Here is a 15,574-nt window from a genome sequence, read left to right as displayed (position 1 = left end):
ATGTGTAGGAAATTAAAAGTGAGATTTTTGCCTTATTAATCAAATATCTACATATACGTGCTGAATTATTGGGCAACTAACTACTGAGCCAACAATTTTCTGTAATGCATCACTGCTCAGAGTCAGAAACAGACCTGTGGGTAAGTTCAAAGGTCATTTTGGGCACGTCCAAATGTGTGGATTTGCAGAAAACCAGTTGGTTTGAAAACAGTGAAAGAGACCCATCTGCCAGTCACCTGCCTGCACAGTCTCATCGCAGTGAGCATATACATGTGCTGGTTGGCCTGTTGGCACTGCAGCTGTATTCACGAGGCAACAGGTCAGTGTTATTACACATCTGCAGCATAGTGGTGACCAGATGTGAAGCGTTTGAAGGCAGATAAGAGATGCAGTCCTTTGAAATACAGATCTGTCTAAACAGAAGAGTACTTTTTACTCCCATCTTTCTTAGCAGTGTCATCAAAAAAAGAGGGGGAAGAAAAAAGGTCAATAAAGAATCTGTGATTAAAGCTCCTTGAACAGCAGCTATGATCTGATATCAGGGTTGATGTAATGGAAAGTGACACTAATCCGCTCATGCACGCTCATTTAAATTTGCTTTAAAATCAGACAAGGTCCTCTCGCATGTTTGATTATTTATAAAGACTAAGAGTGATAAAGACGAGCAGCTGCCTCACTGCAGGGAATTTAATTTCACTGAATTTATTTGATAAAAAATAAATAAATAAAAAAACGATGGAGGGAAACGTGTTCCAGGACAAGCTTTATTTAACACAGTGGTAAACACAAACAAAAGTATTAAAACAGGAAGGATTTCAAAAACGGATATTAAACAAATGTACAGGTCACTGAAAAAAAAAAGATGGCCACCAAATAAATACCAACATCAGGAACAATAATTTCATAACTATAAAACAAGAGACAGTATATATAACCATATAATAGGACATGCGTAGAAGTTTGATTGCACCATTTGTACCACACATCGACTACAACACAAAGGCTGCATAATAACTGACATGGTCACTGAGCCGCCTGAACAACCCATCATAGAAAGGCTTTACATCAGACAGAAAATATCAGCCAATACCTTTTTAAAAAAAAAAAATTATTTGAAAGCTTGGTCATAAACTGTTAAATAATGGTTTAGCAACAGATGCAGCGGTGTCTACCAGTTGACTGAAATGATCCGTCTACATAACAGAGAGCTGCAGTCCGAACTGTAGCGAGTTGCTGAATATTGGAAGCCTTTGTGGAAACGACCGCTTCAAGCTCTCTTAAGCCCAGGGGGGATCCACAGCACAAAGACAACAGCCATGTCAGGAAGATATTTCCAAGATAACGAGAACTCGCATCATGCGTTAAATAGTGAAAAATACACATAAAAGAAGAATGGAAAAATAGCTTTCTTTGGACAGGGCCAGCCTGTGCAGTTTGATTACTTGTTCCCCTCAGTCCCACTTTATTTATTTTTTATCTTTATCACACACTAGCCCTTAATTAAAAATTGTTCACTTTTGGAGTTAATCTCTAATTTGAAAAGTGTGCAATTGCCAACTCACTCAAAAAACACAGTTATAGAGCCTTGCATAAGCATTCATAGCCATTCAGCCTTTTTCCCCACATTTTGACAAGTACAGTTTTTCATTTGGATTTCATTTGAAAGGCCAATGCGGAGTAGTGCGTTAATGTGAAGTGGAGTGGAAAGCACGCACAATTTTTATTTTAAAATCTAAAAAAGGTCACCAGCAGTTGGGTTAAATGTCATTTACTCCGACATCCAGTTGAAACAATAACCCTCAGAAATAATCTAATTGTTAAAAAAAAATACAGTCCCATTGTCACCAATTTAACCCCAGAATAAATCCAGCCGTTATGTGAAGGTCTCACAGATTTGCTAGCAAACATAAATTTTACTGCACTGTTTAACCCACCATCTGAATTTAGAGCAGAGTAACCAAGAACTGCAACCAAGACATGAACATCAGCAGAGCTGCAGATGAAAACAGCTACATTCATATTGATTTGAATGCAAATTACTCTCTTTGGGCAGATCTAGCAAACATGGAGAGGAACATACTCTGGCAAAGCAGGATGCTAATTAAACTATTATCTGCAGCTAACTAAACCAACGCTGCACATCACCCTGAACACGCCATCTCCATGGTGAGACAAAGAGGTGGCAGCATCACACAGCACAGAGATGAAAGATTTAAGATCAGGGAACAGGTTCATCCTCAAGCAGGACAGTAACCTTGCACATAGATCCAGAGGTTGTAGATTGGAACTGGTCAAAGTATTTTGCACTGTCAGAATGCGAAAAAGTTTCGGCAATGTGAATACTTTTGCAAGACGCTGCAATTCCTACGCCATCAAAAAGCCTAACGTTTTCAGCCAACAGAAGCGTGTTCCCTTCTCCTCCCTTTTTTTTCCCCCCTTATTTGTTTTTGTCACCGGCTCTTCCAAAAACCAGCGACTGCACAGAAGAACGGGCAGACATGATGAGCTCAGCAGCCGGTTTGTACAGCAGAGATGGTTTCAATCAATGACGCGTCTGTCCACCGACCACTTGGAGCACGACAGTAATCACGAAGCTGCATCTTTTATTGCCACACCTTGTATCACGAGCACTTCAATCGTTATTGCTTTACGGTCAGAAGCGCAGAACTCACAGCTGCACAGACACACAACCATGAAGCCAAAGATTTAAGCCGATGATGAAAAGCGTTCGATTTTTGCTCCGTCGTCGTCGTTCTCGCCAGCAGTGAGCGACGCTTGTTGGAGGTCAAGAGATTCAAGTGTGCGCGAAACATAAGCTATAATTTGTCTTGGAAGAATGGAGTTGCATTTGGAGTGCTACATTAGATCAATGCAAATCCACAGGCATTTTACAGTATTGGTAAATCTCACTGACCTTCATGGGAACATGAAATAAAAAGACATTATTTTTCAAACTGCAAACAGTTCTTTTCTTAAAAAACAAAAACCGTCATCATTGCAATGCTACAACTCTTTTCTGAAGAATATTTGATGAAACAAAGCATATTTTTAGCATCAATTGACCCCAACGGCGGCGATTTGACATTTTAAAATCGGCCTTGAACCCTGGAAGCAGTGAAGCCTCGTAAATAAGACCCACACAGCTTGAAGCTCGAGTGTTTGTGATGCTGATTTCAACAAAAGCCTCTTTGCCTTTCTATTTCTGATGCATTAGCAGAAGTCGGGGCTCCTGCAGTGGATGGAGCCCATTTCAAACCTCCACACATGTTTCCCGGTCTTACGTCTGCTGCTATTTTTTTCAAATCCAGAGCCTCGCCAGCCTTTGCTACTTGCTCAACTGGAAGCTGGTGGAGCAGAGTCGTTCACAGCCACGGCTCTTCTGACCTGTCCAGGTGGACGAAGGCTGGACTCTGAACACACAGCAGCGCTGCTGCCTTCTGCCGCTCGCATCGCCACTGAGAGGGCAAGAGAAGCTCTCTGTGGATTGTGCCTCTGTTCTCCCTCTTTATAATGTTCCTTCATCAGGAAAGGGTAAAACAGGCGACACCTCACACACCACGCTTGGGAAGGGACGTACGGGATTTTTGCTAATTCCCCAACAGTTTCATGCTAGATTTATTTAAGTACTTAGAAAAATATCTATTCAGTTTTTCTGAGAGGCATTGACGTAACAAGGTTTGAAAATCGCACACTTCCATATCGGACTAAATCGAGATGTGCCTGTAGATGCGTAAAATCAGACAGATGGAGCACTGTTCTAGTTTGTCTAGAGGTGGGAAAATAAAGAAAGTTCAATGGACCCAAACCTTTACTGTTTTAAGTTTTGTTTCAAAAGTGAAATAATAATAATAATAATACTAATAATAAAAAAATAAAATAAAATACGGATGTGCGCTCAAAGGTTTCAGGAGAGAGCGGACAGCTGAGTGTCCGCCTCTTCTGAGGGTTCGTTTGGTTTTCGGGGGGGTGAGGGAAGGATTCAGCAGGAGAGCCCTGATAAAACCATCATGCCCACCCCCCTTCCCCGAGACCAAATAGGCTGGGGCTGGGAGTCGCGTACGAGGACCTGGAGCCCCTCCTGCCCTTCTTCACATCACAGAGCAGCTCTTGGTCTTTTCCTTCTTGAAGGAGGAGGAGAGCAGGTCCGACTTGCTGGGCAGGTGGAGGAGTCTTTTGGAGAGGCGGCGGGTGGGGCTGGACTTTGGGAGGGGCTGCAGCTTGTTGATGCAGGCCATCGCCGCGGTGCGAAATACGCTGTGAATGCTTTTCTCCGAGGTGAAGGCTGAGCACTCCAGATAAGCTTCGGCACCAAGCTGCTTGGCCATAGCAGAGCCCTGTAGCAAATGATGTCAGGAAATGCTCTGAATTAGCATCTTGCAAGATGCAAAGTTACATTTTTTCCCCCCTGCATGCAGTGCAGTGGGAAAGCATTTCCATCTGAAAAGTTTCTTCTCTTTTTGCTGTGCTGTCACACTTTAATATGTCAAAAATAAATCTGTTTTCTAACTAGTGAATAAAGTCAACATGCAGTTTTCGGAATGATGATTTAGTTTACAAAGAGAAAAGAAAACAACCCGAGCCTCGTGTCAAAAGTAATCACCCTCTTGTTAAAAACTGAATCAACTGTGACAAAACTTTTTTTTGTTTTGCATTGTTAAGATCAGTTGATGAATGTCTCATCAAACCCAAGACAGGTTTGGGACAGTGTAGGCCTCACTACATCTGCTGTGAAACTAACTCAACATTTCAGGAAAAGAACTGACAGACATGATTGTGGTTCTGTGTTGGTCTGGAGTACTCGCTATAATTGATAGAACCAATCAGAAACTCATCTGACTTGTCAACGGGATGTCTGACTATCAGTTACTTTAAGCTCAAGAACATTTAGGTTATCCAGTAGGAGAATGGGCCACATCCACCTCAGAAGGGGTACAAAAAAATAAACAAGCAAACAAAAACAACTAAGGTTTTGGAGAGGCCTAGTCAAAGTAGGGACTTAAATGTGATTGAGATGGTATGGGGTGGCCGTTTCTGCTCAAAATCCCTCAAACGTGACTAAACCGAAACATTTCTTCAAAGAAGAGTGAGGCAAACATAATCTACTTACAAGCTGATGGCAGCACAAGCACTTCTCTGGTTTACCACACAGAGTCAGGTTGCTTTGAAAACTGCATTTAGCATTTACTCTTGGAGTCTCATTTTAAAATGTGTTTGATATTTAAGTGTTAAGTATAATTTACCATTTTAAATTAGAGAGAACAATTACTCCAGAGAGGACAAAATGAAACATTTTCACTTTAAAATGCGTTTCTTTGACATTTAAGTACAAGTTAACATTTTAGATTAGAGGACAAATACTTTCTGACGACACTGCGTAGTAAAGCAACAGCCTAAAAGCTTAAGAAACTTCTAAAAAAGGCATCAAGACAAAGGCATGTTCTAACAGATTGGTTAGTTCATTCTGAAAACCCATTTCCCACTCATAATCATGTCTCCTTTAGGTGGAATTAACATTTTTCAACCTCTCTTACAGGAAACTACAGACATAAAACTAATTGCTTTCAAAATGAAAAACATAAAACGTAGTTTTGTTGTTCAAACAAATCCCTCCTCACTGGGATAATTTTATCAAATGTAAAACTAGGTGGATGAAGACGATAACGACTATTACGCCCCGTCACTGATCCCCTTCGGTTTCTGATTGTATTTGTAAAATACTTCGTGACAGGAAACCTAATGAGTCAGCAGCCAGCTTTGAGCCAACTCTCTTTTTACATACGAAATGTTTTCAATTGATCTGATGGGAGAAATACTGTATTACTGAGCGAATGCAAGCAGCAAAGGTTTCATTTAGCAGGGTTCATATTTTCAAACTGGCAAAGTTACTACAGAGTTGACACCAATTTCATTTTTATTTTTTGCCTCTTATATTTGTGATCAATGTGATTTGCACATTGATCACATTGCTAGCTGCAGTTAAGTGCAGCTAGCATTGCTAAAACGGCAGTGTCTAAGTATATTCCTTATAAAAAAAAAATACATCCTTACCTCTGAGATTTCCAACTTACAGCTTTTTAAATCCAACATTTTCCATCACACATTCACTTTTTAATTTTTTCCTCCATAGTAGCAGATCCTATACCAAACAGATCTGTTACGAGCTGGCAGTGTGTGCATATGGGGCTTTCTCTGACCTAAAACTAAATCTTGATTACGCGCTGCTGACCTGTCGGGACTGATTAGGCTGAAAATCATCTGGTTCTGGTCAACACTCCAGTCTTGGTGCATCTCTACAACTTATTTTAATTTCTTTCATGAGAAAAACACACATTACAAAAGGAAAAATATCTGATCCTCCTGCCAGTTTTAGTTTAGCCTTACTGAGATATAAGCTCCCTGTGGTTCTCACCTGCTCATAGGTAATCGGAGTCTGTTTCAGGTTGGACAGCTCCATCAGTGTGCACACGTCGGTGCGGAGGTCTATCTTACAGCCAATCAGCAAGATTCGAGTGCTTGGACAGAAGTCCAGGATTTCACTTTTCCACTGTGGACACAAACGTGTAATTGTTAAGTTCTCTTTTGTGAGAGTATTTAAGATGACAGTATTGAAAATAAAATTAATAATAATAAAAAGACATTACCTTTTTGAGACTGCTGTCCATTGTGTCTGGGCGGCTGATGTCAAAGCACAACAAGACGGCGTCAGAGTCACTGTAGCACAGGGGCCTCACATTGTCATAGTACGGAGAACCTTAGAGGGCAGAGAGGGAAAATACTATTAATGTGGTTAAAAGCAGGAATGTGCAATTTCTAAAGAGACAGAATCTCTTTAGAAGATGTTTTAGATTTCATATTTTACCTTAGTTTCATTTTTTTAGCTCCTTAATCCCCAATTAACCATTTGACTCTCATTAGTTATGAAACATTAAAACCTTGATGAAACAAAAGGCAAATCTGACCAACATCCACTAGATAGAAATAAATAATAGATATTTTTACAGTCAATGGGAGGAGAATACAGTTGACAGAATGCAGTTCCTGTGTGAAGCTTTTCCAAGAACAAAGCCTCTTTTTTTATCTGAAAAAAAATGTTAGGTACAAAAGATCCAAAATGGCAAATATTTAAAATTTGACAGAGCAACATGACCATCACCCTTCTGGGAAACAACAGCATTTATATCCATACATGGTTGTCACTTGGCAAACAAACAAACAAACAAACAAAAAAAAAAAAACAGCATTTGAAGATCTGGCTTCCAGGAGTTTCAAACTGCAGCTTTTCTTTTTTCTACATCTAGCTGTACTGCAGAGTTTACGCTGGCTAGCTTCTGTTGAAACAGGAACAAGTGAAGATTCATTTCAGCTCTTTTTTTTTTTTATAACATTCCTGTTCTACAGCAGCACTACTTTGCCGCTGACTTATTATCTATTGCATTGTTTCAGTTAAATCACTAGACTTTATAGTCACCACAAGGGAGTGCAGCCGCCCCCATTCCGGTATAATGATTGGAGATATTTTCTTATTACTCTCAATGTTGCTTTACAACATGTGTAGACGTTTGCCTAGTGAGCCAGTAATTTTTGTATAGAAAGAAAATAAAAAAATCAGCATGCAGCTGTAGGGTTTACATGCAACCACCATTGCTTCTTCTTGATTAGCTTCACTTTTCTGTTCTTGAAGCTGCCGTTTTCCTTGCCTCTGTACCCTCTGCTGGTATTTCAGAGAAGATGACAATCGGTCACTAAATCCTCATTGATCTTCCCTTGCACTAGATTATGCAAGTGGAACGGTGGGGTTTGGGGCAGGCAGACGCTCCCACTCATGCTCAGAATCCTTAAGTAATCCACCCCCCCCACCCAAAAAAAAAAATAAAAAAATCCTATGCTCGGCAGCAGTACCTCCAGTCCCTCTGTTTCCACAGCAACAACCTCAGAATCCACTGTCTACATCAGCCATTCCTCCTCCTCCCACCTCTCCATAAAGGCTTGCCCTTGCTGCCAGTCAATCACTTCAGACCAGAAAAACCAACCCACCCACCTACTCCTTCTCTGCTTTAGAGACTGAGACACACATCCAGTAGATATATAAATATATATAAAAAAAACGACACACCTGATTACACACAAGACTCGCTATCTAATTTTGGCTCCATCCAGAGGTGAGCCTGATCCGCTATCTGATGAAACAGAAGAAGAGTTCTGCTCAGGGGGGATTAAAATGTTTACTTCAGTCCCCGCGCGGACCCCGTTGGGATCCGCGCGGGGACTTATCCGCGGCTATAAAAGGTGCATGCCTTTTATAGCTGCAGATAAGGGAAGAAGCGTGTGTAATCACTCATTAGACATTACACAACTGTTCCGATTGTTTTCTGCGGAGGAACATCGGAAGAAAACACACAAAAGCACACGCAAACATGGATGAGTGCATGTGAAGCAGTTTCATGAATATTTAATGATCCTTCGCATTATCAAAGGTTGAAAGTGAATTTGCCAGCTGCTGGGTGCTGTGAGTGGAATAATGACAAGCTGTGATGAAATTCCTCAGGAACCGGAGTCCTGAAGAACAACGTGAACATGGTGGGAAAAGAACAAAAGGACGCGCTCGTTTCATTCCGACTCTGGTTCTGTGCTTGAAGAAATAAACATGCTTTCAATGCTGTCATTTGAGACCTTGTTATTTAGATTTTTTTTTTTTTGCAAGAGAAATGCTCACACATAAATCCTCAAAGCTTTTTTTTTTTTTAAATCTACCTCAAGTAAAGAAAGTTGTCGGTACGTAAAAGCCAGAAATTAGTCTTGTTTTAGTGATTGCACAAAAAATAAAAAGAGTGCATTCTGGCTGAGGAAAATGTTTGGCCACACTGCTCATGTTCAGCTGAAAAAATGTTTGCTGGGTTTTTTTCATTGTGCAGCATCTCAGTGACATCAGGGGCTGAAGCTTTGGCCAGGCAGGAACCATTATTTAATTTTAAGCCAGGAATGTTTTTTGGTTATCGTCATGTTTCAACATCTAGTTCTGCTTCATCTTTAAGGTTTTTTTTTTTTTTTTTTAACAGCTCGTCTCATATTCCTCTTTGATACACAGCAGATTTCACAGGATCATGAGCTGACCAGGTTCTGCTGCAGGAAAATATTCTGAAACCATGACACCTCCCATGCTTCACAATTGACATCAGCTTTTTTTTTTTTTGCGCCATTTGATGGATTCTGTTTATGCCAAGTAACCCAAAAACTCTTCCAATTAAGACTAACCTGACCAAAGAACAATACTCCAGAAGTCCTGGTCTTTGTATTTTTCTTAGCATGCCAACAATTCCTCTGGACATCTTCCTTATTATTATTACCAGTAAGGTAATAATAATAAGGAAGACATGAGGAACATGTTAGTTTCATTTAGAAAATCCTGGAGGCACATGGAGTGAAAGGGAGCAGGAAGCTCCCATGTGAGCCAACACAGAGGAGGGAGCGTCCGCCCCAAGAGGATATTATTGCTTGCGTGGTCGAAATATGCAAAAAGACATGAATCCTTTCCACGCTGCCATCCTCCCCCAATCCTGCGGCCCGTATAGCCGTCCTCTACTTCACATGACTGTGACAAAGATTAAACACTCAGCCTGGGACAAAAAGTTACTGTGATTGCATTTTAACAAAAGCAACAAGCATCATCAATATCCATTTAAACCAAGAGTCACAAACGGCCTGAAAGAAAGTCTGCATTCAATGGCTTTTAAATCGGCACACATTTGAATCAGAACAATCAGAGGATGTGTTTCAGTGTCTCTTATCTGTCATGCAGGAGAGTCTGCAGGGTGCTCTAAAGATCTCCTCCTCCAGTAAGAGGTTATCTCACAGCCAGGAAACAGGATGTGATTCTGCATTAAACAACCCCTGATCTAAATGCAGCAATCAATAGAGGGCTGCACCAAGGGGGCCCCGAGAGCCTTTGCATCTAAAGCTGACAAATACGTTATCCTGCCAGCATAGAGGGAGAGAGAGAGAGAAAAGATTAAGTAGGATGTTCCAACCTCCCCGTTTTAGATCTCTGCTGCTACAAACCGAAGGATGATTTGGACCGTCAGATCGATGCCCATGCGGCGATAAGCAAGGCCAAACGTTTCCTCTCCCCCCCCTTTCCTTACGACAGATGGAGAGTTTCTGAGGCATGAAACATGCGGAGCAAAGCTGACTAACTGGGGGATGGCAGATGAAGAAAACATTGCAAGTTTTGTTGCTGAGATCAACTTCATACGTGTTTAATGGTGCAGCACCCACAGAGGAGAGAGAGCTGGAGATGGGAGGGCGAGCTTTACGGGCTGGGAAGACGACTGCCGGAGCACACAGGTGGGGGAAGGGAGAACATCGTCTCCCCTGTGTGCATGGGTGACTGAGACAGAGCTTGTGTGTTCAATCAAGTGAGCGACGGAGTCCATTTTCATCATTAGCCGTCCTCTCGCCATCAGAATGCACAGGTCAGACAGACTAATGATCGAGGGATGGGATGACTCAGATTGTTTTTTGTTTTTTATTGGGTGGGTGGGAGTTTAAGTGCTGCCACAGCTCCATCACTCGCACTCAGCCGACTGAAGCTGTGGCGCTTCTTCAGCCGATAACTGCAGACATTAGTTCACAGTCAAAAGAAGAAACGCACAAAGCTGCCTCAGATTGTCATTTTACAGTTTTGCATCTGCCAGGGTTTCTGTTTTTAGAGGGGGGAAATAATTTAGTTCCCGAAATACTGGTTTACTGTTGGAATGAGGATAATTATTAAGACTAACCCACTTTTTTTGATACTTTAGTTTATTTATCATTAGTATCCCGACCAACCCTGTGAGCCTCAGCACCTCTCTTTTGTCCTGACTTTGTTCTAAACTGAAAGTCAACCATCAAAGAGGTTATAACTGAGAGCAAATGTCAATGTTGCATCATAAAATAAATATCTTTGATTTAGTCTAGCACTGTTTAACTTTGCTGAGGACTTTCTTCTTTTAAATCTTGATATTTTTAACATCTGCATCACAGCCCCCTCCAGGCCCGGAAGAGCCTTACATCTCCTTTGGCTGCAATTCACACAGTAAAGTTTTGTTTTTTTTTATCCAAAATTCCTGAAACTTACACAACTCTGGATATTTTTTGACATAGCCCGAGTCCTGAGTCACAGAAGAATTACATGAGCTGCTTTAAAGTGATGAGAAGAGCAAGAACTGTGCAGAGAAAGCAGGAGAACAGTCAGGTCACTCTTAGAGGATAAGGTAGCTCCAACATTTAATAAAAACAGAAACCCTTTTTTCAGGTGAGTGAACACATTCACTACACCAAAATGAAACCAGGTTGTGCTAACCACAAAATTTTTTAACAGTGCAATTTGTTACTGACGGAAGAAAGCTCAAAATAGCCATTTTCAGCATCTGAGGTATTTCCAAATAAAGCAACAAGAAACTTTTAAGTTTTTTTCCTAACATACTAATTTAAATTGACCAATGAGAGGAATTGTCTTCACAATATCAGACTGAAGACAGAAGCTAAAAACACAAAGAGTCGTAGTGCAATATAGAAATATATTAAATATTTCTAAAATGCAAATTATTCTTTATTCAGTTATTTGAATAAGTAAAAAAAACACATCTACTTTATGTTCTCTAAATAAACTGTAAGATGTTTCTAAAGAGAGGAGGATGTCTTGTTTGGGAACTCTGTGGTCTTATAGTGATATGGCTCCGTTTTCACAATAAGGTTTTACATGGACTGTGGGTCACATCCACTTTTATTGGCTGGAACAATTTTTACACCAAGTTTGAGATGGATGCAGATCGGGAGGCAGCAGATGGACTGAGCCTCTGAATCACAAAGGTCACCTTAGCTTAAGGTTTCTGACCAGGATGCTGCTGGGTGTCCGCCCTCAGGAGATTTCCCAGGCTCATCCCACTGAAAGGAGACCCAGAAGCAACCGAAAGGATTACATTATCCCCTCTGGCCTGGGAACACCATGACAGTCACTAAATCATCCATCCATCATCCAAAAAGGAGCTGGAAATTGTGAACATCTGGGATTTCCTCCTGGATCTGTTAAATCTGCAACCTGATCTCTGACAATCAGACGACACGTGAAGCTCTAAAGATATGACACTACAAGCTGAGCAGTATACAGTTAAATGTTCTGTTCAAACAATGTGTTCTCATTTTGAGTTAGACTGGAAATAATAGTTGCCAAATTGATGGCATCAATCTCAATTGTACACGATACAGTAAGCAATTAGATTACACTAAATTCTACCAAACTCAAAGGCCTAATAAGCAAGATCACTGACCCTGAAATAAATTAGTTAGTAACACCACCAATAATGAGATTCATTATTAAGTATTCATGAGTTACAGCCAGTGGACAGTGTTTGCTTTCCCCTCCTCCTCTCTCCGCCCTGTACGTCCGATCAGATCAGCCTGATTAAAACCGGAGGATTGATTTTAGCCTGTAAATCCATGGCGGAGCTGAGAGAAGGAGCTGCCTGCCGTGTGGAGCCGGTGAATCGATGAGGGGGAGCTGGGATAACGAGGAGACGCTCTCGCCGTGGACGGGCCACAGCAGCACAACTCCGCGCAATTAGAGGATATTGCAGTAAAAAAACAAAATGCAGAGACGGTACACAGAGACTAAAACACATTGCTTTAGTCTGTCATCTATCGTCAGGAGTCAGAGGGAACTGACGTTCTGATCTCAGTGAAACACAAAGTATGTGTACAGAGGCGAATGATTTGTATTGGATTACCATCCATCCAGCTATCCATCCATTTGCTATACCAGGTGACTGCCTCTCATCTGGACATGGACAGGTCTTGTTGAGCTTACATAGTGTTAATTAGTTAAAGGTCTAATTGGGATCCTGTACTGGAATGTGCAGGTTTGGATAAGTAGGGGGAAAAAATGGCACCCTATAGGAAAAAATGTTTGAGTTTTCAGACTTAACTGTATTCTCTAAAAAATTTTTAAATCTAAATTTTCACATTTTAGACATCAATATGTACATTTTTGATTTAATGACTGAGAAACTCAAAGCTAAATACACTCTCCAAAAATAATAATAATAAAAACCAATTTCACAGCCTTTTCTGTTTCAAGACAACCAGACTTTTTGTTTTCAAACCAGTCAGGTCCAGATGCTAGCCAACAAAACATTGTACTTTCTACTGCATTTAACAATACAGTAGAAAGTACTAAAAGACCCCAAATGGTGCATTACAGAACCTGTTTAGTCCTAATTTTACAAGTCTAAGAGACTGGTAAAAGTGCTTTAAACTGATTCATGATTTTTAAATATATATAGATGGTACTATCTGACAACTACAAAAGCATTGTGAGTATAAATGGAACCCTGCTTTGCAAGTAGATGGATGGTGGATGTACTCATGCATGTTTGGGTCAGTTATGTCCACTGGTCCTCTTCAGAGTCTTAATCCCCTGGATGTTGCTGTTCGAGTGCGTGACCCGAGCAGCATATGGAGGAAAATGCAGGTCACCACATTTTCTCCACTCCCTCCTCTCTGTCTGCTCTAGAAAACCTTTCTGCTCAATAGGAAACCACATCATCCCCGGCCGGGCAGCAGGCCCACTCCCACTGGCCAGACCAAAGGTCCACAGTCTGGGATTAAAAGATGGCATTTGGTCTGGGGCAGGAATTATACTGCTCCAGACCAATTACATTTTTATCCATTTATTTTCCGTTTTTTCTGCGAGAGAGTGAAAACATTCGCTCATACATGTGGGTCTGTTATATAAAGGATTTGTCCTAAAACCGATGCACACGACACGCGAAAACACAAGTAAACAACACTCGCGGCCATGGGATTTGCTCCGTCACGCTGACCCAGTAATTCTGGAGACGTGAACATGGAGGGCGAGCGATGAGCACTGAGCAGAGAAGGTGTGGAGCGGCGAGCAGAAGGGGAGTCTGACTCCAACAGGTGCCGCAGACCCATGATGGCAGGATTCAGGTCAGCACAACTCCAGGGATATCTACAAAGACACATTGACCCTCTTTTCAAGCTTGTGGTGGAAGCGAACACATGATGCCCAAAGTCACCATTGAAAGCAAGTGAACTGGAATAATAAGTGTGTTTTTTTTTTTCATTCTGTACATGAAAAGTATTTGGAAATGTGTCATTCCTTTACCAAGCCACAAAGAATAAAAGGGCAATGAGGCATCCAGTGTCCTTTCACAGCAAGGCAAAGCACGAAGCATGGCAAAAGTATTCAGGCCCCTTACTCTATTTTTTTTCCCCCACATTTCTTCTTGATACAAACAAAAACATCAGGGCTTCAATGCATTTCTTAGAATTGTGTCACATAGAAACATAAACCAGTGAATTCTCATGGTTTGGAATAAAGTTTTTTTTTCTAAATAGAAATCTTAAAAGCATCTCCTGTATTAACACATTGCTGCAGCGAGTCTTTGTGGGTATGTTCAGCTGAAAGCGTTCTCTTATTTAGCAATAATTGTTAGTCAAATGACTTCAAGTATTGCTTCTGAAAGGTTTCCTTCCAGGCTAAAAGTTTCTTTACTTTGGTGCTTCTGCAAAAATACAAAGTAAAACACACAGCAAAGTGGGGGGACGACTGCTCTAACCTTCTGCAAGTTCAAGGTAGAATTTAATGAAAAAAAAAAGAAGAAAGCAAGAAAAATCTCAAGAAATTTTGGAAAACCAAAAAAAACTATTTGTCAACATAAGAGGAATAAAAACAGATTGTTGTGTCTAACCCCATCTTCCATTCTCACCACAGTGAAAGAAAGCAACCTCAATATGAGTACAGTGTATTCAGGATGATGTGCAGTACTTTGCCACACACAGCACCGAGCATGTGTCGTCAGACCAGAGTACTGTCTTCCTCTCCCGACTTGCTGCGTCTTCCTGCCACTATTACAGGCCGGCCAGGAATAGTGCATCCAACTAATAGTTGTTCTGTCATCAGAATAACTAGATAAAGATGTCCTCAAGTGCCTTCACTAGATTTTATTGAGGTGTATTCAAGTAAAGGGGCGGTGAATACTTATGTATAAAAGACTTATTAGATTTTTATTTGTAAGAATTTTGAAAACCTGGAACGAATACTTCAGCGAGGAACCGTTTCTCATAGCGTTCAACTCTGATACGTACGCTTGTTAATCCTCCTTATTGCTTCAAATGTCTGTCCAGGTAATAATGTCTGTCAAAGAAGCTCATTAAACGCATCGGTCATCGCCCTGTTGCGCATCCCTGTGCGCTGCAGGCAGTGCTGAAGGTCTTAGTCCACATGGGAGCAGGCGGTCGGTTACCTGAGGTGTCCCACAGACTCAGCTCCACTCGCTGCTCCTCCAGCTCCAGACAGGCTGTGTAGTTTTCAAACACCGTGGGTACGTAGGTCTAGGGAGTAATTAGCAACAGGATGCAATTAGCAGGAAGGTGTCAGTCACTCAGTTACACACAGTGGAAGTTTGTTTAGTGCAACGAACACGAGAAAAGGAAAAACAAAACAGAAAAAAACATGTCCTTTGCTTTGATCAGTCGCTAGGGTGCAACTGGATACTTATATATATATATATATATA

The 15,574-nt window shown here is 41.1% G+C and overlaps 1 protein-coding gene across 1 annotated transcript in view; it reads right to left on the bottom strand.

Annotated features, from left to right (window-relative positions):
• Nucleotides 1-748: 748 nt before the first annotated feature.
• rnd1b (Rho family GTPase 1b) overlaps nt 749-15,574 on the bottom strand; it is a 15,488-nt gene continuing 662 nt past the window's right edge. The window contains exons 2-5 of the mRNA XM_007556666.2: nt 15,303-15,390; nt 6,642-6,751; nt 6,410-6,544; nt 749-4,334 (exon numbers count right to left, since the gene is read on the bottom strand). Of these exons, the coding sequence (XP_007556728.1) occupies nt 4,089-4,334; nt 6,410-6,544; nt 6,642-6,751; nt 15,303-15,390 (579 nt within the window). The 3' untranslated portion in view covers nt 749-4,088. The remainder of the gene's footprint in view (nt 4,335-6,409; nt 6,545-6,641; nt 6,752-15,302; nt 15,391-15,574) is intronic.

The sequence above is a fragment of the Poecilia formosa genome, unplaced genomic scaffold, assembly GCF_000485575.1.
Source record: "Poecilia formosa unplaced genomic scaffold, Poecilia_formosa-5.1.2 Scaffold80, whole genome shotgun sequence".
Classification (NCBI taxonomy): Eukaryota; Metazoa; Chordata; class Actinopteri; order Cyprinodontiformes; family Poeciliidae; genus Poecilia; species Poecilia formosa.
Note: the sequence above shows the minus strand (reverse complement) of the source record. Positions and strands in the feature narration are given on the sequence as shown.